The sequence below is a fragment of the Centruroides vittatus genome, unplaced genomic scaffold (genome assembly GCF_030686945.1).
Source record: "Centruroides vittatus isolate TY-2023 unplaced genomic scaffold, ASM3068694v2 contig_452, whole genome shotgun sequence".
Classification (NCBI taxonomy): domain Eukaryota; kingdom Metazoa; phylum Arthropoda; class Arachnida; order Scorpiones; family Buthidae; genus Centruroides; species Centruroides vittatus.
The window spans coordinates 1,635,678-1,661,054 of NW_027122248.1; the positions used below are offsets into that span (position 1 = coordinate 1,635,678).

At 31.1% G+C, this 25,377-nt stretch overlaps 1 protein-coding gene across 1 annotated transcript in view; it reads right to left on the minus strand.

Moving 5' to 3' along the window:
- Positions 1–523: 523 nt before the first annotated feature.
- Positions 524–25,377, minus strand: part of pic (DNA damage-binding protein pic) — a 47,451-nt gene continuing 22,597 nt past the window's right edge. Inside the window, exons 3-25 of the mRNA XM_067272664.1 lie at positions 22,622–22,738; positions 22,397–22,542; positions 17,514–17,704; positions 17,325–17,422; positions 17,057–17,215; positions 16,592–16,792; positions 16,342–16,520; positions 16,163–16,271; positions 14,666–14,844; positions 14,415–14,578; positions 14,215–14,345; positions 10,496–10,680; positions 9,398–9,493; positions 9,183–9,302; positions 7,901–8,022; positions 7,661–7,825; positions 7,310–7,575; positions 7,113–7,222; positions 6,961–7,046; positions 5,881–5,964; positions 5,704–5,806; positions 1,259–1,382; positions 524–1,179 (exon numbers count right to left, since the gene is read on the minus strand). Coding sequence (XP_067128765.1) covers positions 1,096–1,179; positions 1,259–1,382; positions 5,704–5,806; positions 5,881–5,964; positions 6,961–7,046; positions 7,113–7,222; positions 7,310–7,575; positions 7,661–7,825; positions 7,901–8,022; positions 9,183–9,302; positions 9,398–9,493; positions 10,496–10,680; positions 14,215–14,345; positions 14,415–14,578; positions 14,666–14,844; positions 16,163–16,271; positions 16,342–16,520; positions 16,592–16,792; positions 17,057–17,215; positions 17,325–17,422; positions 17,514–17,704; positions 22,397–22,542; positions 22,622–22,738 — 3,219 coding nt within the window. The 3' untranslated portion in view covers positions 524–1,095. The remainder of the gene's footprint in view (positions 1,180–1,258; positions 1,383–5,703; positions 5,807–5,880; positions 5,965–6,960; positions 7,047–7,112; positions 7,223–7,309; positions 7,576–7,660; positions 7,826–7,900; positions 8,023–9,182; positions 9,303–9,397; positions 9,494–10,495; positions 10,681–14,214; positions 14,346–14,414; positions 14,579–14,665; positions 14,845–16,162; positions 16,272–16,341; positions 16,521–16,591; positions 16,793–17,056; positions 17,216–17,324; positions 17,423–17,513; positions 17,705–22,396; positions 22,543–22,621; positions 22,739–25,377) is intronic.

Sequence of the window (25,377 nt, forward strand, 5' to 3'; positions counted from 1 at the left end):
CACACTATATTTTGTCTCTGTTGGTCTTTTTGACTGTTTTCAATATGACCCAAGTCGGAAAAATTTTATTTTAAAATTCCAGTTTTCTCCGAGAATTGTCGTCATCCAACAAACTTAATATTAAATTTTTCTTTCCTTGCCTAAAATTCAATTTAACTTTATAGATATTACTGAAATTGAATTATTGCTGGCCATCTTGTAATTTGAGATTCTCGTGACTGTCCAGAAATCTTTAAAATACTCAAACTTCAGTGACAATAAAAAAAAAATGCATTTTAATGATTCTTTCTAATTCTTTGTCACTAAAACATATACGCTTGTTCTTATTTGTAATGTAAAGAGCAAAAGATAAGTTATTAAATTAGTCAGCCATCATAGATGCCTAAATTTTGAAATTAATACGATTCTGCTATTGTAAGTAAGTTTTGGAATGAATACGTAATTTTGAAAAGATATTATTGTTGAAAACTAGAAATGAAATGGATTAATTTTCAATTTCCAAGTACAGAAATTCAAGAACAAATTAACCTCTTTGTTAAGGAATTTATTAATATCAAACTCTATATACAGAGAGTCAATGACATTCAATAAACAAAGAGAAATACAACACACGTGGAACAACGATCGTCTTTATTCCTTTCAGAGTATAAAAAGTTTCGCTCAGATGCTATCAATGCATTTGTTCTCTCTCTTTTCAATTTAGATTTATTTTTTAGCTAAATGTTAAAAAATACATGGCAACTATTTACAAAATGTTCTCGTAAAGACAGATAATCATTGACGAAAATTTGACATCTCTGTTTTGCCAATCACAAATCTAACTATAATAATAAGAAAGCCGAATTTTCTCTTTCTTCAATTAAAAAACAAAAAAGCCATTTAGACCGTGAGAGTGGCACGAGTGCAGATTCGGCAAAATGTTAACTTTCTGTGGAAAACACGACGTATCCGAAGGCGTGCCAGAGAATGAAATTTTACTCGCGTTCCATCTTTATTTACAAAAGGAATCTGGAAGATGCGATACACGGTACGGCATGCACTTACTAAATAAAATAAACTTAATGAATAAAGAAGTAGGGTCAAAAAATATCACAATTAATGAATGCGAGTCAATTCTTCGATAATCTTCACCAGATCGTCGATCGTGGCCTCTCTCTTCATCCCGCTTCCGTCGTCGATCTAAAATTTACGAAACCGCCCGATGCGTAACAAATTTTTTTAAAGATGTAAGAAATAAACGCAAGTTAAATTATCCTACCTGAATGCCTTGGACAACTTCTTGCATTTTATCCCTGCTGAGATCGAGAAAACTTTCTATTAAATCTCCGTCTATGAAACCCGTAGAAGGTTCGGTTTTCCTTTCCGTGGAGAAAGCTCTCCAAGTAACGTAAGTCAAGGAAAATAATTTAAATATACAACCTTCATATAACTTATTGAAACTAGATCTTAACATTATCCATTTCTAGTCACAATAAACAAACTTTCTATGCATTTGATTATTGTAAAGAAAAGACCATCTAACAGAAGATGACAATCTCTTCGTGCTATCAGTCTCAACGTATGGTCTTATTATTTTTAATGACTGCATGTTAAGACGATTAGCAGTTAACATTTAAATTATTGTGCGCTCTTAATGAAAAAATTTATAGAAATTAAAATTTCTCCTTTGTACTGTAGTCTTATTTGCTCAATGTCACCAGTTTAAGGAAATTGCAAGACATGTAATATAATATAAATTTATGTCACTTCGAAATTTTTACAAAGCAAAAATAACGTAAATTTACTTAAATTCTTAACACGTTGACTGCCACGTGACTTTTCAGGATTCTGTTGTAAAACGCCAACTTAATTTAATTATATTATATTATTAAAAACTCTAATCAGAGTACATAGAAATAATCAAAAAGCATATAGAATGTGTTTTTCTTAAAATAAAGGTATTACGAATTATCTCGTAGTTGGCTTATGTAACAGAAAGCTCTTCGCTAAAGCCAAACTACGAGTTAATTCGTGCACAGACACGATTTGTCCTGTCACTTCGCTACAGCCAATCAGAGATGTGCGTCTAAATTCATTAGTAATAAATCGGATATAGAGGCGAGCACATCACATTTACGTCTTTTTTGAGAGTGTTATTTTTTATTTATTTTTATAATCAAATTATAAATATCCCAATATGGATAAGAAAAGACCACTGACTAAAAAACAACTTGATTACTACACTAATCTAAGTGATTCAGAATCTGACAAAATTTTTGGTGAGGATGGTAACGACAGTAGCGATTATGTACCATCTGAGGATTCAAGTGAGGACAGTGATTATGACGTCGTCTCCGAACCTGAAGATGAGACTATTCTCGAACCTGAAGGCAATGACGATGCGTCTCAAGCAACCACATCAAATCCAAACGATAATTTGTGGACAGAAACTCAACAAAATCCTGAACTATTTATTTTCCAAGAAAATGTTGGTTTGAAATTGGATACGACAAACCTTACAGTGCAAATGCTGGTAGACCTATTTTTTTCGGAAGAATTTCTTGCATTACTGGTCGAACAAACGAATTTGTATGCTGCACAAGAAATTGCAAAACATAAAGAAATAAAAAAATCTAAAAGGGTATCACAGTGGAAAGACGTCAGCACTGCAGAAATGAAAGTTTTTATTGGACTTGTATTACAAATGGGTCCTTGTTCTTTTCCTTCAATAGAACATTACTGGAGCACAAACGAATTGTATAATATAATGTTTTGGCGATCACATATGAGTCGAAATAAATTCCAATTGTTACTGCGTTATTTTCATTTAGTTGATAGCTCAATACCATCTTCTGACAGATTATATAAGGTAAGACCTATACTAAACCATTTCAATAATATTATGCACCAAAACTATGTGCCTGATAAAAATATGTGTATCGATGAATCAATGATGTTGTGGCGTGGAAGATTGCATTTTCGCCAGTACATAAAAAATAAAAAACACAAATACGGTGTCAAACTGTATGAACTATGTGAATCCGATGGTATTGTTATGAAAATATCAATTTACAGCGGAAAATCTGAAGGAATTGACAGTAATTTAGGCCACACTACTGATGTTGTCTTACACTTACTTGAAGACTATCTTGATAAGGGATATACCGTATACATGGATAATTTTTATAATTCTGTTGCTCTTACGAAATTACTGACTACACGAAAAACTTGTGTGTGTGGAACTCTGCGAAATAACAGAAAGGGGAATCCCAGAGATGTGGTAAATCGAAAACTGAAAAAGGGGGAGTTTATTTGGCAGCGAAATGGTCCTGTTACTGTATGTAAATGGAAAGACAAACGAGAAGTCCTTACCATTTCAAACATGCACGTTGTTGAAATGGTAGAGGTGTTCAATCGCAATGGAAAATGTTCGATGAAACCGAATATAATTCGAGATTATAATCATGGAATGTCTGGCATTGACCGATCAGATCAAATGCTATCGTACTACACAGCTCTAAGAAAGACTATTAGATGGCCCAAAAAGGTTGCATTACATATTATAGAGATATATATACATAATGCGCACAAACTCTTTCAAAAAGCAACTTCTTCTAAAATAAAACTTATAAAGTTTAGAGAAGCATTCGTCAAAGCGTTGATTGGAGAAGAGATTCAACCAGTTTCAAAAAAAATTAAATTGCAAGAGCTTCACTATTTACAGAGTATCCCACCTACTCAGAAAAAACAACATCCGACAAAGCCATGTCGAATTTGTACCAAACCTAAGAAACGCCGAGAAACGCGTTATTTCTGTCCAATCTGTCCAGAGAAGCCAGCCCTTTGCGTAGAAGATTGTTTTAAAAATTATCACAAACAATAAAAATATCGTTTTGCTTTCGATTTTGAATAAACTTTTTATGATTATATTTTCTGTTCATTTATTAATAAATGTTCTGTTCATGTAAGCCAAACTTGATTTTTTGTTCTTGCCCCTGAAGCTATCTATTCATATTTACACTGATATACTACGAATTACATCGTAGCTGCACAAATATGGCAAGGAAACAAACTACGATATAACTCGTAGGTGGCGTCCTAGGCAGAAACGGTAACTACGAGTCATCTCGTAGATGGCAGTCAACGTGTTAATGATATATTTTTATAGTTTATGCAAAATATTCTCACCCTCTTTACAATGGCAAAATTGTGTTACAGTGTTGTCTTTGGTTAAAACTTTTATATCTAAATTTAAATACTTTCAATTTGCATATTTTAAATAAATATTATGTAACAGCTTTAGACTGAATGGATAAAATATTTGATAGGATCGCAAAATATAGTTGCATTGCATCAAAATGCATTATCTAAAACTATACGTGCTTGGTGATAAAATTATGTACCGAGGATGAGGTATGGAACAGAATGAAACTTCATTTGTACAAATTAACGATTATAGTAGTAAGTGATAGTATCATAGCAAAATGGCAGTTTCCTACAGAACAACAGTACAATTTAAATGAACCGTTAGACCCATGAGATATAGAAGTTGGAAACCTTATAGGATATCCAATTATCTGGATATATATGGTGATATGATTCAGTATGGAGGCACACGGGCATCAAATGCCATCTCCTACAACAAACGTTCCTATAGATGTTGCGACTGCCACTCCAGATCTTTCACGCTCTTAGATGGCCGAATTGGCGTCCTAGATATGCACGGTCAAACATTATATTGCAGGAAAATGGCTGTTTGCAGTTGTCATGAAAGGAAATACGTAATGGCTCGGGATTTCCCAAATGTACTGCTGTGCCATCAACACCTCTTGTACCATTACTAGGGGCAGTCAACTGTCATATAAAATAGTTTCCCAGAATATCATACCAGCAGTGATAGCAGTGTGCTGCTCAACAGTAAAGGACTGAAGCATTCACCACTGGTTCTTTACACTAATTGTTCCCAAACAGAATCAGGCTTTGCCTTAAAGATCATACGCTGCCAGCACAGTCCATGCTTCTCTTTCATGGCACCATTGCAAACAAAGCCAACAGAATTAGCATTAACAGCATGAGATATAGAAGTTGCAGCACAAATTTGCCTCTGCTAATTCCCTGACAAGGGTAGGGTTCTGTAATGAGGCTTCCGCCTGTCTCTGGATGGTGGACAAAGATGTCATTGAAGCTGTTTGTTTTTGTCTCACAATTAGATGATCATCTCTCTGTCTGTCTGTAGGGACATAGATGCAGTGGATATTTGGGGGCAGCTCTCAAACACTTTCTCACAGTATGGCAATTTAGCAAAACAGCCATCCAGCAAAATCCATGCCCCATCTGATGATGCAGATTTTTCAAACTCCATCAGTGTTTTTGACTGCATCGTATAGGCATGTCTGGCATTCGATGTTCTCCAAACAATAGGTACAGTAAAAATTCTGACACAGCCTGTCTAAACCTTTTTATGTGATATAGGGGTAATAAATTTTAAAGTATTCTGGTGGCATTACCTGGATGCAATTGGATCACAACTATATTCACATATTCATATACCTATCCAAGACAACTGTATGCCAACTTTTGCAGTAACCGCAATTCTAAGTGTGTAACTTTTTTGTCGAGTGTAATTTATAAAATTACTAATTTACGTCTGCTCTGGAATTTCAAATTTGCTTAATTGTTACATTTAAAAATTTCAGTTTATTATAGAAATTATAAAAAGGATATGAACTATGGCTTATTTTCCCTACAGATTTTATCACTTTAGTCAATTTGTTTTGAACTTCAAGTAGGAAGTTATAAAATTCAGCTGGCAACTGTGTTACAAGTCCTAAAAGAAAACAAATTGAATTAAAATCTTTAAATCTAGATATCCTATTAAAAAAAATATTAAATAAAACTTACCAATAGCACCATAAACAGTACCAAATAAAACAGATCCTTGGGTTGGAGTAGTGCTTTCACCAGGATGTTGCATCACTAACGATCCTATTTTACAAATAAAATTGCTTTTAACACATTTAAATTAGGATTCCTTAAAAAAATCACTAATGGTAATTAATGGATAAATGAAATTTATAAACTAAACAGTATATTAATATATTTATAAAAACTCTATATTCTATATTAATATAATACAGGGTGCACCAGAAACACCCAATGGTCTTTAACTTTTAATTTGCAGGATACCCATTAGGTATCACTGTAGTAAGATGATGTGCCTCGAATTTCTGCTTAAAATGGAGTATCCGTTTGTGCAACATTGCACTGCAGAGGTAGAAGCATTTATCAAAGACAGTCTATCGTAGCCATACAACATGACTTTCGACACGTTTGGTTGATGTGATGTCCCAGAAGCAATACTCTGTGCTCACAAATGAAGAAATAGCATCAAGAAGGAACTATGAAGGGCAGGAAATGTCCAGATCCTTGTTTGGCACTTAAACCAGAAGACATTGATCTTGTGTAGTCCTTGACGATCAGCTCAGTAGCAATTGTGTAGGAACACTGGTATCTACCAAAGTTCTTCACTACCACCCTTACAAGATCCAAGATGTTCAGAAGCTTATTGAACAGGACCAGGCAAAGTGAATTCAATTTTGTAATGTGAGACTGCAAGAATGTGTACAAAATGTTATTTTCAAGAAATAAAAGTGATACACATACATTCTTTCTTTAGTAGAGAATGAAACTGTGCAAAACAAATATTTATGCTTTCCCCTGAAGTGTTTCTTTATTATAAAAACTGTCAAACATTTCTGGCACACCTTGTATATAATATATACTATATTATTGTAAATAACTAATGTTTTCAGAAAAATAACAACTACTCAACAGTATTCTAAAACACTAAATTAGAGTTTCACAATTTGCCCCCTTTCACACCTTACAATTGAATAATAGAATCTGAGCAGAGCTTCCACCTATATTTTGAGGCTTTTTAATTAATCTAAAGTGTTATTTTGAATAGGATTCATGATTTACCATGTCTGAATACATTCACAAATTCTCCTAAATGAAACTGTCCAACTTCCTGTAAATATTGTCTTTCTTCATCAGTTGTTGCGGCACTAAATAAAATGATTATTTGAATAATTGCATATTTCAAAAATTTTCTTATAGAATTCATTACTCACCTATCTTTCTGGCATACAAAGAGATTAAATGAATTCTCTGCACCTAAAAAGGTATCGTCGTCAAGAATCTCTATAGCCGACATCCAATTTGGTTGGTAATCACGAGCAATCTAAATATATTTGAAAAATGAATCGAAATTGCAATACGAAATTAAATTTTTTCAATTTCTGAAAAGGCAGGTCGATAAAACAGCCACCTCTTCGAAACTTCCTTCCAGTGGTTTATACGCCAACAGAGTCACCGATCTCATCAGGTCTCCGACAAGTATGAAATCGCCTTTCGTCTTCAAGAAGAGAGCAATAATATTGTTGAAATAACTGCATTCGTTGTGTAATTCTCGTTCGGCGGTCCATTCAAAAAGCCTCACTGTGCTATTTACACTAGCCAATAACTTTCCATTAAACTCTAATAGAGTATATGGAGCACCTTTAATTTCTTTCTCTGCCACTTGTTGCAATTTACCTGTAGATAATATTTTTATTTTAATAATAATAAAATTGTAAATACTCAAACTATCAAGACTATCGTAAAAGTTCTCATTACAAACCGTCATTCCAATGAAAAATGACGATTCTTCCTAATTTTGGTTCAGATTCGTCGGGATTAACAACAGCTGTACCAACAATGTAATAAGTATTTGGATCTTCTCCTAATTTTGTTGATATAATACTGAGAGCATATTCATTGGTCATAAAATGATGAGCATGTAATACTATAGTGTGACGAAATGCTGAATAAGTTATTTATATTAACAGAACAAATAATTTTGCCAGTTACAACAGTTTACCTTCAAATGTATGTTGATCAAGTATTAGAAGATTGTGTATTTCTACTTCTTGGCCAAATTGTTCACTTGTACTGCTACAAAGTCCCATATTATTTCCTGTTTTAATGATTGAACCTAAAGAACTAACAAATAAAAATTATTCTTTATATACAAGTAGAGAATATTACAGTTGGCTGTATTATAATTTGTGTTTTATAAATTGACATTACAGTAGTTAGTTACAAAATCAAAAGTTTAAGTTTTATAGAATTTTATTTATAAGCTAATTTGCCAAAATAATTAAAAACAGCTCAATTTCTTTAAAAGCAAAATGCAAACTATTCTTTTCTTAGTGATTTATTCAACAAAATATCTACATGAATTGCTGAGCATCCTTATTATTATTTATGTAGTAACACAAAGGGATTAACTAGGGAAGGAAAGGGAGTTCGAGACTAATTTCTATAACTACCCAGATGTAAAATCCAATATCTGATAACAAATATAAATTTTTTATCCTATTTTAAATTATATTCAGCTCTGTATATAAGAATTTTGTAATGCTCAAGCATTAGCAAGTTTAAATTTACCAGTTTTGTTAAGTGCATTTAATAAACACTGACAGTATACAAATGCACCTACTCCAGCATTTATTGTTTTTCTAAGTCACATTTTTTACTTAAAAATAAAACAATTTATATTGATTTCCAAAATATAAAATGCATTTTAGCATAATGATGTTGTCGTTAGATGTTCAATGGGAAATACATTTCATTTCATATCATTAAAAATCTTTAATTGAAGTTCTTGTAAATAAATCAGTAATATTAGTTTAATAAATTTTAATTAAACTAGTATTATCAATCTGTACATGAACTACAAGCAAATGGTGTCATTAATAAAGCAAGGACATCCCAGTACTAAAGATCAAGCAAGTTACAATTTTTATAACTATTCGTACGATTTTTAGTGCCTAAATGTCCTAGCTCTAGTCATTACACTAATAATTAAAAGATTTAAATGAAAACTGAAATATTGTTAGTATCGAATAATAAAATATAACAACTAAGAAAAAAAATTAAGTCGCAAAAAGCTTGTAAATGTTAAAAATACAATAAAAACTAACATAAAATAAATATTTAACTGGTATCCAATCAATAAAATATATTTTAATACTCAAATTTAATTGTCGTAAATAATGAACTGAATTGCAATGCAAGAGTAAATAATAAAGCAAGGCAAATAAGTCACACTGTTCTCCTATGAAATTTGAATTATCAGAACTGAAATAAATATGAGTTACCTATGTGTAACATTCTGTGCTTGTGTACTGGCACTCGGTCTTATTCCGTTACTATCGGGAGTATCGATGCGTGCAGTAATAATGCCAAATGTTTGCGTGTTTTCTTGGTAAGCGATACGGCTATAAATAAAATTTATACTCAATTATTTACTGTAAAAATCTTAAAAATAGTTATTTACTTTGAAATAACTGTTAGGAGAGAAAATAAAACTCACCGGGACGACTCTCCGAGCGGCACAGTCCGTATATGCAACTTTTGAATTTCGTCAATTGTACCGATTAATAAAGTACTATGATTTGCTAATGCTAAACTGTAAAATTTTAGTTATATTTTATTAGAAAATTTAAAATGAGTATAAACAGCAATAATGTTAGATCAAGAAGTATATGCAATGTTTTTTTTTTTATCATAGAATATAATGAGCAAATATTTATTGTGATATTGTCACAATGCCAGGCTACAATTTTTAAACATATTTTAAATTTATTTATTTGAATATATATGCTCTATACCTCAACTTAGTAGTGTCTTGTCCCTGTACATCATACTTTTCCTGTTAGCAATAGAGTCGTGCCGATCATATAACTAACTCCTTTCGGGAAAAGTCTGAATTGAAATACCATGACTTCCGGTTTGCATTGGAAGTTTGTATCTAGTTAATTGGAGCCTCATGCCCCTAAGCTTTCCATATCTGGTCTCGGCTTTCATCCAACTAACTCTGTTCTGCAGATTAAGAAAGAACAGACAGACGACAGTGGGAATTTATAGGTCTAACAATTTTTCAAATTGCAGACCAATAATAGAAAATCAATACATGCATCAACACACACCCCACAGTCTTAAAATTTCAATTTGATTTTGATTTATTTTTTGTAAACTTCTTAATATTGGTAGAAACATGGTGATTAGATATAAAGCTGCATTACATACATGGCTTCTAATGACTTACTGTTATCAACAAATCACTATCTCTGTAGAATATCATTAAAAAATTCAGTAATTAAACTTGAACAGAATAAAGACATTAGGAATTCGCAGGCTGAAATCTCAATAAATTCAGTCTGCTAATTCCTTCCAATAATAGATATTTTTTAAAGGAGACAGACAGGAGCTTGGTCATTTCTATCTATGCCTATTTGAATGTCAAAAAGACTTCATTGTGACAAATTGTTGACAGTACACATATTAGTTATATTTGCCATTTGCGTCAAATGGCAAATATAGCTAAATTTACACAATGCAATTTATTTTATAGTAAAAAACACTGCATTTACCTTAAAACTGAACTTAATGTAAAAATATATACTTATACCTGTCAGGATATCCTTCAGAATTTAAAGGACACATATGATACACTTCTTTCAAGTTAACATTTGAAAAAACTAATTTATGATTGCTAGAATAAATAACAGTTGGTCTATCAGAACATGCAAATACATTTGTTGTTTGAAGAGATCTGAATGTCTTCAAAACAGTAGGTTGTGTTCCTAATGTAACCTATTGAATTATACAAATGTGTTTTTATTAGAACCTAGTAAACAATAATTAAAACATTTTTCAGCTTATAAATTTTAAAATAAACAGATTATTTATTATTAAAAAAATATACATACATATATATATATGTATATAGGGGCTCTTTCCAAAAAGAAATGCTGCCATTTTTAATTCTTGTAATTATGTTAATTATTACCTAAGAAGTACAAGAAGTACGCAATGCACACAAATCAATGAAGTAACTGTTTGAGTTTCGTCTCCCATCAGCATTCAAATGTCTTTTCATCTACTGTCCTGTCTGTAGGAAGTGCTATAAACAAAACATGGCCGTGACTCTGAATCAAGGAAGTGCTTTGCAGTCCACATGCTTGGAATCAATCATCATTGTGTGACAAGAATGTTTGTGTTACGTGGTGGATAACTCTGAAATTGTCTGCGAAAATGTTTCACAACGATGACCAATTCTGAATATGTGGACTGCAGAACACAAAACACAATTTCCACTGCAGAGTCTGTCTACTGCTATAAACAAAAATGACAAAAGATGTTTGAATGCAGATGGTAGATTAAACCTGTTACTCTAGCAACACACAATTCTCAAGCAATAATTAATGATTACGATAATTTAGAACAACATTCTTTCTGGAAGATCCTGTATGTATATTACTAATGTATTACTTTGAATATAAGCCACAGTAGGAGTTCAAAATTGGAGAAAATAAAAGTGATTTTATATATATGATTTACATCAATTGCAGGGTATCTTCCTTTTTTAAACCCTGAGAATGATTTTCTGTCTTTTTTACACTGAAATAACTTTTCCTTTACGGTTCTCCAACGATGCACATTATTTTTTGTCAACCATAAATCTACCAACTGTGCAATTTCCAATTTCTTCGGCATATAATATAACTTTTCTTTTGAATTTAGCATATGTAAACTGCTTTTCCATTATTAGTGAGTATAGGTAATTTAAAAAAATGTATACGGCTACTATCAAACAGCAACTAGATTAAATCAGAAAAGTGTAAAAGGGAACAACCGAATAAACTGCTGTCAATGATCATAATACCATGCACGTGTGTAGAATATAAAGCAAAGACCCGATTGTTGGGGAAGAGAGATCGCAAAAGTGAGAAGTTAAAATATTTGCTTTGAATTTAAGCCGCACCATAATTTTACGTCTTAAAAATTGAAATAAAAAGTGCAGCTTAAATTTGAAGTAATAAGGTATATTGTTTTTGATGTTAACATACTGAATTTCTCATGTATGTTATGTACTAACACACTTTTTCAATAATTCACTTAGAAGCTTTACAATTTTATCAACATATTTGAAGTTTTATATTTTGTGCATTCGGTAATTAATTTTATTTTTCTTCATTCCAATGTTGTTATTTTTAGTTCTTAAAAGTAACTAAACACAGTTTTACAAACCAAAATAAACAACAAAAGCAAAAAGAAATATTTTAGAGATTATCCATTTGATAACTATTATCATTAATAAATAAGTTTTACTGGTATAATTGAAATATTTTAATAAAGATTTTGCATTTAAATTTACTATAATTGTTGTTATATTGAAATTAATACTTAGCTTTTCTAAAATAGTAAAAAGAAAAAGTAGGATAATAGGAAAGTAGATAAATACAAGCTTTTTAAATTACAGGAATTTAAAGCACACTGATAACAAATTAACTATACTGAATTACACATTAAACCAACTCCTATCTACTGTGCAGATGCATAATTGGTAATGCATCTGCAAAGTAGACAGTAATTGCAGGTTTGAGTTTCATTCTAGATCAATCTTTTCTTTTTGGCTAAATCTAAATTAATTTCTAATGATTATATTTAACATGGCAGTTTAACCATCCATCTCTAGTATAATTTACTTACAAGTTAATATCTTAATAGTCAATTAGACACATTGTAACCTGATAAGAATCTGGCTATATCATTTGATTTCATTCCAGCTATTGATTCATTTTGAAACAATCAATTTTGGCTAAAGAACAATAACTCATAGAAAACAGTAAAAAAGATATTTTCTAGTTCTATAATTAAATTTAAAATTACATTCCATTCAATGAGAGCTGATTTAATGTGATAAAGCCCTAACGGATTGTATGCTCAGGCTATCCAATGGATGGTCAAATTCTATTTTGTTCATCCAATTAATATTTAGAAAACAGTAGTAAGGTAAATGTTTATAATGTTCTTAACTATTAAATATTTCCATGCTATCTCAAAGTTTAAACTATTAAATAACGCACTATGGGAGCCCTTCAAACTTTGTAATAATATGAAACGAGTTCAGCTGGAAATAAACAATGGAAAGGCCGAGATGTTTCTCAGAAGAACCAGGAAATAATTCTGTATTTTTCTGACATGAAATAAAGCCACAAAAACATTTAAATTGTTCAAGGTCATAATGCCCCAGACTATCTTATGAGGACAAGCATTCACAGTCACAGTGACTTGCAGATGGCCATGCATAGCTGACAAACATCCATGACATCATGAATATCTCTTGAATATGATAGTATGATGATAAAATCATACATGATTGCATGTGCACGACAGCAAATTTCTGCAGAAGTTAAAAGCCTGTGCTTAAACAGAAATTTTTATTTTTTACCAAAATTTTTACACAGATGGACAGCTTGCATTATGAGAATATCATGGAAGCACAGCTAAGTAAGTCAATTAGATAAAAAATGTCTGCAAAAAATACTAGTAGGCATGAAAAAATCCCTGCTATTCAGCATGATCATGAATTAAGATTACACACATATATATATAGACCTGGAATAGAACAAATTAATGCTAATAAATGAAAAGAGTAAATCCAAGCTAAAACAGGATAAAGAGACATTATAAGAAACTGTCATGCAAAAATGTCAATCCAAGCAAAGAAAAATATTTTAAGCAGTTGTTTCCTTTTAATTACTCAAATGTAGAATAATTATTTTCCCATTTTATATATTAAAAAAAAAATCTGCATTTACTAATTTAGATAAAAATCAATACAATGGTTAATTTGGGTAAAAACATCCAATGTTTTTTTTATATCAAAATTTGTCACGTAGAAAATTATATGATGTATCAAATATGTATATTTATATAATTCTATGATACTTTTTATTTACAGAACAAAGTTTTTAAACTTGTAATTTCTTGAAAAACTATTAGTCTACAAAAACAAATTATCTAATCGTTAATTATATTTTTCCCCACATTTATTTTTAAAACTTTATAGAAATACACAACCATTTCACCGTAATGAAACACATACACATGTATATTGATTGGAAAGCGGTGTGTGTTTTGCATGTATTTTGTTTTAAACAGTTTATATTTTACAGCAACTGTGAGCATCTTCTCTCAGTACACCTATGAAAACATTAGGAAAAAGGTAGGAAGTAATAACAATTAAATTAGCATATGACAAGAAATTCATATCTGACCATTTTTCTCATATGAACTAATTTTTAGAAGAATTATAAATGAATGACAATTCAAAGACATCACCTTTTTCCTATCTGTTAAGAATCCAGTTTCTGCATTTAAAATAAAATAGAATAAAGAACCATCTCCTAATGCACATAATAAATAATGAATTCCTTCAAATGTTGTCGCTAATACAGATCTAGGAATAATATCTGAAACAAAAGATATTCTATTTTTTATAGCTCAAATTATCAAAATATTTAATTTAATTAAACACTTACCACCGCCGAGCATTTCTTTATGCATCTGTTGTAATGAAGGAAAACTTAGAATTCGGACAGATATATCTGTCCATAATCCCACAGCGCACAAAGTTGTTTTTTCTGAATTTTCATCTAATGGGTTAATATCGAGACAAGCTACTTCATGTTCCATTACTGTAGAACTAAAATTATTTTTATCAATTATCAAAATATTTTTATCAAATTAAATGTAAAATTTGTTGAATATAATAAAGAGAATAAACAATTACCTTATTTGTTTAATTTCACCGGAATTAATTTCCAAATAAAATAATTGATTTCTGACTGCGCATACTATTTGACACATATTGCAAGCAACGACGCTTATGTTCTGTTCCGGAGGTGGACACCATTCAAACAACAACTGTCTGTTTTTCTTATTTACTAGACGTACCGAAGCAGCAGTAACCTTTCGTTAAAATAAAAATAAAAAATTAATTTTTATAATATTTTTACAATTCTGCTGCAAAGTATTTTTCATAAAGCACAAAGTACATGATTTTCTTTATGGAAAAAGTTAATGCCTCAATTTATATTGTTTTTCTCATACCTAATTTGAGTTTTTTGGATATTAATTCTCTCAAGATCACTTACACAAGAATTTGTTTCAAGAATACTGATCTAAAGTCATTTAAAATTTCTTAGATTTTATTCAAAAGTTTTTTGGGAGTAAAACTTACTGTAACAGAAATGAAATGGTTTAAAACAATATACCTGAGTTGGAATTTTAATGGTGAGAATTTTTCCATAATTTTGTAAAAAATACAATATTGAGTGAAATCTGTGGACAGCAGTATGATAAAATGAAACATGCCTGACATCTACGAACAACATTGACCAAATCACCCAAAAGATGTCGCAGTAGTTGTTTGAAATACTAGTGTTTGAACTACTCTTTAGCCGAGAATGTTGTAATCTTTGAAAACAGTGTTTTCAAAAATTACAACATTCTCGGCTAAAGAGTGAAGTGGCGCAGGATCAAACAGCAAAAAAAAATGGTGCTCTATCACATAGGTACAACAGTTCAGACGAGAACAAGTAAAAGTGTGCAATGCAAACCTGCAGTTGAAGAGCAAATGGTGGAATCACTGCTGGAAAGAGAGATTGTGGTCAATTTGAGAACTTGTTGCTGAAGTTGGACTGGAACAGTCTGCATACATTACAGACCAAATCACAGATGAGGAAAATTGCAGCGTTTTGGGTTTTCGTCATTTGGACAGCTTTGGTAAAAGACATGTTGACTTGATGCCATTGGAAACTTATGAAGCATTCTCCATACTCTCCCATAATGACTTCAATCTTTTCTGTAAAGTGAAGGAACCAATTCATGAGCAGTGCTTTAAATCAAGAGAAATTATATGTGCAATAGAGTACACAGTGGTGGTCATCAACTGAACTAAGTCTGATGATGGCACCAAACATATTCCAAAATTATGGCAACTGGTAGATGGATGAAGCTATACTGAAGAAACATATCTAACAGATACATTTATTTCATTCTGGGTATTTAATAAAGGCAACTTTCTCACTATTAAGATTCCAATATTCATACAAATATTAAATGTATAATACATTTATATAAAAACATACTTTCTTCTAAAATACTATTTGTGCAAATTGATTTTACCAAAATTTTAAGTATGCTAGTTTAAATAAAAATTTCAAGTCTTAAACTAATGAAATTTTAATTTCTTTGTTTTTAATATATAAAAACTTTTACAAATTACCTGAACAATTTGATCATATTTTACATTGGCACAGTAAAATGTTTGTTTTGAAGTGTCGAAACCGGGAATTTGTGTTTCCTCTACTTCTTCTCCATTGAAAGATACAACCCTAACAGATGCAACTAAATGTTATAATAATATTTTTTCTAATCAAAGTCAACTAATTAGTTTTTGCTTACCTAGTCTGACCAACAAAGGCAAGAATCAAAGTATTATCATATTGTTCTGAATTATCAATCTTTAATGGCCAAATTCCTTTTATTCCGGGTAGATCGATACTTGCATGCTCGTGTATGCCAATTCCATTTCGAATTATTCTTAATGAACCTTCTTTGTAGGCTCCAGAACATGTCACCAACTTTATAATTAATACGTATTTACTACTAATTTCAACATAAATTTAAAGACATCAATTTAAGTTAATCTCACCTGTCCTTGACCTTGTCTCTCTAAATCAACAACACACATATCTACAATTGGTCCTAAATTGGTAAAAGTTTCCATAACTTCTACGTAAGTACCATGATCTCCTCGTTCAACATTTAATTTGATTAACTGTGAATCTCCTAATCTGGACCCCACGTAAACAACACCATTATCTAAGTATGTGAGGCATTCGGGAATGGTAATCTATGGAGGAAAAACTATTATTCAATAAGAAGCTTAGATTTTTTTTAAATAATAAAATTTGTTAAACATTATTATTTGAAACTTATCTAGATAATGGAAACAATGATCTAATATTTCATGTTTTTAATTTAATGACAAATCTTTAAAATTATTATTATAATAAATTTATGATACAAAATAAAATATACAGAAGATTAAATTTTATTATAACCGATAGTAGTGTCTAGATTCCAAAAAATGTGATAAGCAAATATATGATCATACCTCACCCAAATATTCAAGTTTCAAATCTCTAACAGAAACAGTTCCATCCATTTTCTCTTCTTTTTCAATTAGAACCATAAATAATCTTCCAGACATATTACCAAGTAAGTAACGGGATCCGTTAGAATCTATTTTACCATAACACACAACTGTGCTTTGCTATTAATTAAATACAAACAGATTTATAAATTAAGAAAACTGAATTTTTATAAACAAATTAGTAAAAAATACAATTAGATTTCTATTGATAATTCAAATTTTATCTTGCCTTAATGATATGAGGAGCAATAGCAATATATTTATCACCATTATGATATGTAATTGATTCTTGACCAATAATCAGTGCCCCACCAAAAGGTTCTGGAACTACAAATGAAGTTTTTCTTAATTACTACATGTAAATCTAAATATAGCATCAATCAGAATAAATAATAAATAATGAAATATTCATATCTACCAGCAATAATTATGGATGCTTCACTTTCAACATTATCCTGTTTCCAAGGACCTTTAACAAATTCTTTATCTCTTAAAGATATCTCATATGTTTTCACATGACGTCCCTGAACATCTTGATGAATGAGAGCAATTGTCGGGGCTTGACAACCATGAAGGAACTCTATGTCTTGAACATTCAATTCTTCCATTCTATAAAATTATTTTATAAATCAATAAACTTTTAAGATTAAAAAAATCTATCATTCCTCAAATTTTTAATATAAATTAATACAAAAATGACAATCTATGCATATGTATATGCCTACATATATGCATAAATTAGATTTGGGCTATGATTTGTATTAAGATATTTCATATTTTAACAGAAACCATAATCTAAATCAGTGTTCCACAACCTTTTTCTACTTGTGGCACACTCGTGATTCAACATGGCACACCAAAATGTTATTACCCTCAAAAATATATATGATATGATACTATTAATAGAATTACGTAATGCCACCAACCTATTATTATTATTAAATAGAAAAGAATAAACAAACATCATCTTATTTCATCAGTGCTGTGGCAGAGAATGAAATACAAGCATAGGAAACACAGCAACTCTGATAAAAATATATAAATAAAACTTGACAATTAATAGAATAAGTAAAAGTTCACATCGCACCTTTCACTTTGCGATGGCACACTGATTGCAGAACACTGATCTAAATTACCATAATTTTATGTGGATGACGTGTTGTATTTAAAAATCAATTTGAAGTAGATGTGGATTACAGTTATGTGGGTTATCTGTTGATTTTAATTCATAATTATGAATTAAAATCAACAGATAACCCACATAACTGTAATCTTTAACCCCTTAACGACCATTGACGTGCATAGACGTCCAAACCCGAGATAACTCGAGCAAAATTTTATAGCTTTACAAAAAAACGGTACTTTGGGACCCGGAAAAAAATTTTTTGATCTTTGGAATGTTTTCTAAGTCTCCAAATTTTTTGAAAAATTTTTACCCGCGCGAAAAAATTTTATTGCGATTTTAATTAACCTTTAATGACCGTAATTAACGCTTAATTGTTTTTTTATGGGATTTTTTTCTGGAACTTCATTCATCCTTCTAAACTTCTAGTGCGTCGATTTTACTTCGGTAAAGTTATTTAAAGCTATTTTCTGATGTCAAAAACAACATCCAATAGTTTTTTAATTTTTTTAATTAATAGATTTTTTTATAATTACGTTTAACCCCTTCGTACCCGCAATCGAACTGAGTTCGATCGGTTTACATAGCGTTACACAGAAAATGGTGTTTTAGACCCTCGGAGAAAAAAAATCGGCGAAAAAAAAATGTTTTTTTGGACTTTCGGATGTATTTTCAGACCCCAAATTTTTTGAAAAATTTTTTCCCGCGCGAAAAAATTTTATTGCGATTTTAATTAACCCTTAATGACGGGCAATTAACGCTTAATTGTTTTTTTATGGGATTTTTTTATAGAACTTTATTTATCCTTCTAAACTTCTAGCGCACCGATTTTACTTCGGTAAAGTTATTTAAAGCTATTTTCTGATGTAAAAAACAACATCCAATAGTTTTTTAATTTTTTTAATTAATAGATTTTTTTATAATTACGTTTAATTAAGTCGGGGGGGTCGGAAATTTCAATAAAATCGTAATTAAAAAAAAAAGTTTTGAAATATCCAGCCATCTAGTATTCACCCTACTTTTTACCCTTCTCCTCCCGAGAGTTTCATGAGAATGTCCCGCGAAACACGACACCAGCTGTTCTCAAGGTCATCCAGCTGTGTAAACAATGACTCATCAGTGTCAGATTTCGCGATAGGCGAGAAAAAGGAAATTGTACTTTGAAGCTTTTTCTTCAAAATTAACACATTTCTTTCGTTTTTTTTTCGTTTTTATTATTTTTTAATTATTTTTAATTATTCTTAATCATTAATTTAAATTTTTACGGGGAAAATTCGGTGAATAAGGAGTTAAAGAAGCTGGCAAGGGCTCTCGCATGACTTTCCTGCCATTCATTATTTACAAAGTAAGTTATGTATAGCACCATCTGTTATGAGATCTTATTAAAAAAATTTTTTACATTATTAATTATTATAAAAAGGCAAAACTAATTTTAGGGTAGGAGTGCATTTTTGAAGATATTGTAAATGACAATGAGTAAAACTTCCTTCTTTCCAAAGTGTGTTAATTTGAACCTTTTGTGCACTAGTTAATTACCTTCCAAATCCCATTTTCATACACAGAAATGATAAATGCTTGTACAGTCAAATACCAGATGTTCTACAGTCCATAAAGAAATTATAAACTCAAGTGAAAATTTTCTGTGTTTTAATTTCTTTTCATCCACAGTCAATTGTTGCTATATGAGATAATTTTAATTAGTCTTAAGAATATATAATGAAATAAACAAGTCTTTGTATTGTATCATTTTAATAAACAATCAAAAATTTGAATTGTTATAATTTTTTTGTTGTAAACAATTTATAAACTCAAAGGTGAAAACTGATTATTACCGTTGAATGTGTAAAAACCGGGTTAAACCGGCCCAACAGATTTAAAAATTTTATTGTTCGAATCCCCTCGGGAGATAGCGATCAAGATTCAAAGGATGTGCAGCCTTCCGCCGTCAAACACGCTTCCCTCCTCTCCGGATCCGACTTCTGAGTCACGGAGATCAACTCATCACCCTCCGTCGCGATTGGTAATCGCAGCGGACGAGACCTGGAGTATATAAAGGGGGAAGATATCTGAGAACGGAGTCGCTGAAGGTCCGCATAAGACGCCCGACCCGTAGGATCAGTCCCGAGAATCGAGGGCCGAACCCCCGAAGCTACCGAAGCCCGCCAACGACACGCCGCCCCGACCGATCCTCCTGCTTACCTCCACGACCGGAGATCCGAGACGATTTCACCTTCGATTCCAACCGAGATATCAGAAGACGAGGTATGGTCCCCCAACATGTGTAAACTCTCTCTCCCGCGATTAGGGCCGGGACGCGTTAGACGTCTGTATGTTGTTTGTCCGTCTAAATAAATTGTCATGTGTTTTCATCCTGGGTCCGTTTATTTGAATATCGCGTTAACCTTATCGACAACCCACACACTTCCTCCACTCGACTTGACAATTAATTACCCAATCCCGACGAGTCAGGATATCATAAAAAGTTTGCCATCCTTGACAGTGGGGTGGGTCTTACCGACCTGAACGCCGACAAAAAGGGGGTACGACTCCGTCCTACCTCCCGGCGTTCCCACAAATGGAACAATCCACTATGCATGTATTTATGTAAATTAGTATGTGTAACATTTTGGGAGAGTCTAAGAAATCAAACTAAAAAAGTGACAAAAATGCCAAGGGGAGTAACCTTAACTGAAAGTGAAATACAAAAAATCTATTTCTTTAAGGGAAAAAGATGGCCAACTCATAAACTTGCTCCAAAACTTGGAATATCTCAAACTGCAGTACAAAATGTACTAAAAAAGGGTGATAATTATAGCAAAATTAAACGTACAGGACGAAAACCAAGTCTGCAGCCTCGTGATCATCACTGCATTGCTAGTCTTGCAACAAATGAATCATTGTCTACTCGTGAAATAGGTGCAATTTTACCAACTCCAGTGTCCCACCAAACTGTGTGGAAAAGCTTGAGAAAGAATAAAACAATAAACTTTATGAAAGTGAAGTCCAAACCAAAGCTAACAGAGTTACATCAGTCAACAAGGCTGCAATGGACAAAAGATCATGTTACCTGGACAACTGAATGGAGAAAAAAAGTTTTCTCAGATGAGAAAAAGTTTAACCTGGATGGCCCGGATGGCCAAGCATATTATTGGCATGATACAAGAAAGAATCCCAGGGTCAAATCCAGTAGACAACAAGGTGGAGGTTCAGTAATGATCTGGGCAACAATCGGATATGAAGGGAAAACAGATTTGGCATTTATTAATGGGTGAATGAATTCTGAGACCAAGCTATGTTATATGAACATCTAATCCCATTTGGTCCTCTCATTGGTAATCAAGACTGGATCTATCAACAGGACAATGCATCTGTTCACAAGTCAGCCAGTACTACAAAGTGGTTTTCACGTGAAAAAATTGAAGTGATGGTTTGGCCAGCACATAGTCTAGACCTTAATCCCATTGAAAACCTTTGGAGTCAACTTGCGGCATTAGTTTATCGCCATGGAAAACAATACAACACATCTGATGAGCTTACAGTTGCATTGTATAATGCCTGGGACAAAATTAAACTAAGGGACATTCAAAACCTGCTTGATTCAATGCCTAAACGAGCTGTGGAGGTAATTGAAAACAAGGGAGGGTCCACAAAGTATTATAAACATACTAAATCACCCCTGAGTTTATAAATTGTTTACAACAAAAAATTATAACAATTCAAATTTTTGATTGTTTATTAAAATGATACAATACAAAGACTTGTTTATTTCATTATATATTCTTAAGACTAATTAAAATCATCTCATATAGCAACAATTAACTGTGGATGAAAAGAAATTAAAACACAGAAAATTTTCACTTGAGTTTATAATTTCTTTACAGACTGTAGAACATTGTATCAATTCAAATGTATTGCAAAGCATGCACTGTTATACAAATTCCAAACTTTTGAAACTTTCAAAATAAGCTAATGTGTTAAAATAATATTAATTTAATTGTACGTTAAATTATTAATGTATTGATCTTTATCATATTGTTTAATATTGCTCTTTTGTATTTTAAAGTGAAACGTGTTCATACTTTGTTATTAATTTTCAAATTTGCTCATTGAAATGTAATAAAATGAATCTTTTCACAACATGACAAATATGAAAAGTAGTCATAAATTGCTGAACTTACCTAATATTAAAAGCTTTCAGTTCTCTATTTTCTCTTTCTAATGGGATAATTTTGAACAAGCCATCGTAAAGTCTTAATCCAATAACACGACTTTCTGGATCAATAATTCCAATACTACCTGTTTCTGAAGGTCTTGCAATTGTATCCTATGAGTTATTATAAATTAATCATTAGACAAATTATTATTTTTTCATTTTTTTTAAACAGAAGAAAAAAATCACTTACAGCAACATTTCCATGTGCTTTAGTAATAATTTCTAAAGACTCTCCATCTTGAATGCATTCTAATATGGCTGCATTATATTTATACGTGAGGAAAAAAAGAAAATCCTTTTTCTCACCCTAGTAATTACACAATACAGAAAATTTTTTAAATTTTATTATTATGAATAGTTACAAGTACATATAATAAAGTACATATAATAAACTTGAGTACAGTAAATGTATGATTCTTAAAAATATCATATTTACTTGAATAATCCATGCACTTTTTTCCAAAAAATCATGACAAAAATCAGACTATGTGATTTATTTGAACAAATTTGGTGACACTACTTGACAAGTTCAGGGAACTTCCAGTTATTAGTTACTGTGCATTTTGCTTAGTTTGCTAATGATAAATACAGTTGATAGTTACGAGTATTATTATTAAATGTAGTACAACTAATTTTGTGGAAATGATAAATAAAGTAAGTTACTGACAGTAAATGACCATTTTACCTATATTACTTCTTACTTTAAATTATTAGTCTATCAGCAGTTTTTCATCTATGATTCAAATTAAATAACACAAAGAACTCTTATTTCCATTTAATTATTATATTTATAATAAAATACATTATTATAATTTCTTATTTTCTTCCTAAGTACTTTTATCTTTTAATACCAAGTAGATTTGTAAACTGGGAACCACCATATTGAATGCTACAAAATACAGTAGAGCATCGATTACCCGAAACAATTCGGGACTGGGGTTGTTTTTCGGATAACTGATCTTGTATGAAAAATATATTAACCTATCCCATGTTGAAATTTTTCTTTGTTGTGTGTCGCTTCACATTGAATTTTCATCAATGTTAAGCCTAATGAAATTTTTAAAAATAATAATTGTGGCTATTGTATCCATAAAAATTATTTCTTTATTTTGTGCAAACAAAATAAATATATTGAAAAATATAAAAACAAAAAAAAATTATATTTTGCAAGTTAATCTAATATCAAAAACATCCCAATTCAGCACGACACATGTCCCGACACACAGTCCTCAGAAAAACACCACACAAAACAAGCAAAGCTCACCACTCACAATGGGAAAAAAGCCTCATTCAAATACTGGCGTGTCCTTAAGTACCCTCTCATGGTTGCACCAGTGCTGCCAGCTAAAACACGCACACCAACAAAAATAATATTGGAGTAGCCCAAGACATAGCCAAATATTGCAGTGCTGCCAAATTCAAATTTCTGCTAGTGCCACAGCACTAGCAGAAATTTGAATTTGCCGACTGGAACGCTTTTGGTTAACCAATGTTTCGGTCGATTGATATTCGGATAATCGATGCTCTACTGTAGTGAGAGTGAAAGTTGCTAGTTACAACCATAAATTATTAAAATTTGTTAAATTCATACATAGTTAATTGGGACCACCTGTCCCTAAGCTTTCCATACTTAATTTTGATGTTCATCTATCTAAATCTGTTCTCGAGATTAAGGAAAGACAGACGGATGGACGACAGTGGGAACTTATAGGTCTACAATTTTTTCAAATTGCAACCCAATAAATTAAATTGATCAAGTTGGGATGCACAGATTACTTAAGTAAATACAATATGTTTATAATTCTTTAATTTTTAAAACATTATAAACACTTAGTTATATCCAACTACAGTTAAAAAGTGACTTATTTTTTTTTACTAAGAATGTTGTACTGAACTACAAAAAATGTATATTTCAAATACATTGACAAACAAACTTTATATGAATAGCCAAATAAAATGAATTATCATGACAATTATAATAGCTGATTATCTTTGACAATAAGTTAGTATAAAAACTTGTCTACTTAGTTATGTATACAACTCAAACCAAATTTTTTTTTATACAGTAGTACCTCATACTTTGAACAACTGCAGCTTCAAATTCTTCAGAGTTTAAATGCTAAATTTAACAAAATTCTGCCTCAGAGTTCAAATGATGCTTTGAAGTTTGAACTGTGTGTGAAGCGAAAAAGTGTGCTTGAAGTATAAACCCCATCTGTTGTGTGCATTAAGTTGTCTCTCACGTTATACTCACATGTTTTCAGTGCTTTTTTCACTTTACTTTTAGTGTGTTTGGTTATATATATTGTGGGTTATTCTTCAATTTTTTAAAATTTTTCTTCATTGACAGTTTTTGGGCATCTGGTGCATTTTGTATCCTTTAATTCAAAATTTTCCAAAAGGAAAACTTTCTAATCCACATTTGATCCATTCAAAGTTTAAGAGCATCTTCTCCATAAAGATTAAAAATTTTTTTTACTGTTTGTATAGTGGTGTATCCTTTACAAAACTCACAAAGCATAAAATACCTGTTATGTTTTTTATTGGAAGAAATTTATACTTCAACTTGATTTTATTCAAACAAAATCTGAAGCAATAAGTTCAAAATGAGCCTATAAACAAAGAATAGGATCTCACATTTATTGATAAAATAATGTGTTAAATTTCACAACTGTTATATAATTAAATCACACAACTATGTTAGTTAACGACAACTGCTAAAAAACACAAAAACTTTCTGTTCAACCCAATTAAATTTGAAGTATGAGACACCACTGTATTTAAATTATTTCAGTTTACACTAACTTAGCATTTTTTGCTTTAATATTTTATTTTAAAAAAATTAAAAATATATAAAATTAAAATTTTGAAAAATTTTTCTGTATCCAAAGAAAAAAACAATTAAATTGGGAAATTATGTTCTATTTTTATTTTTTGCATCAACAC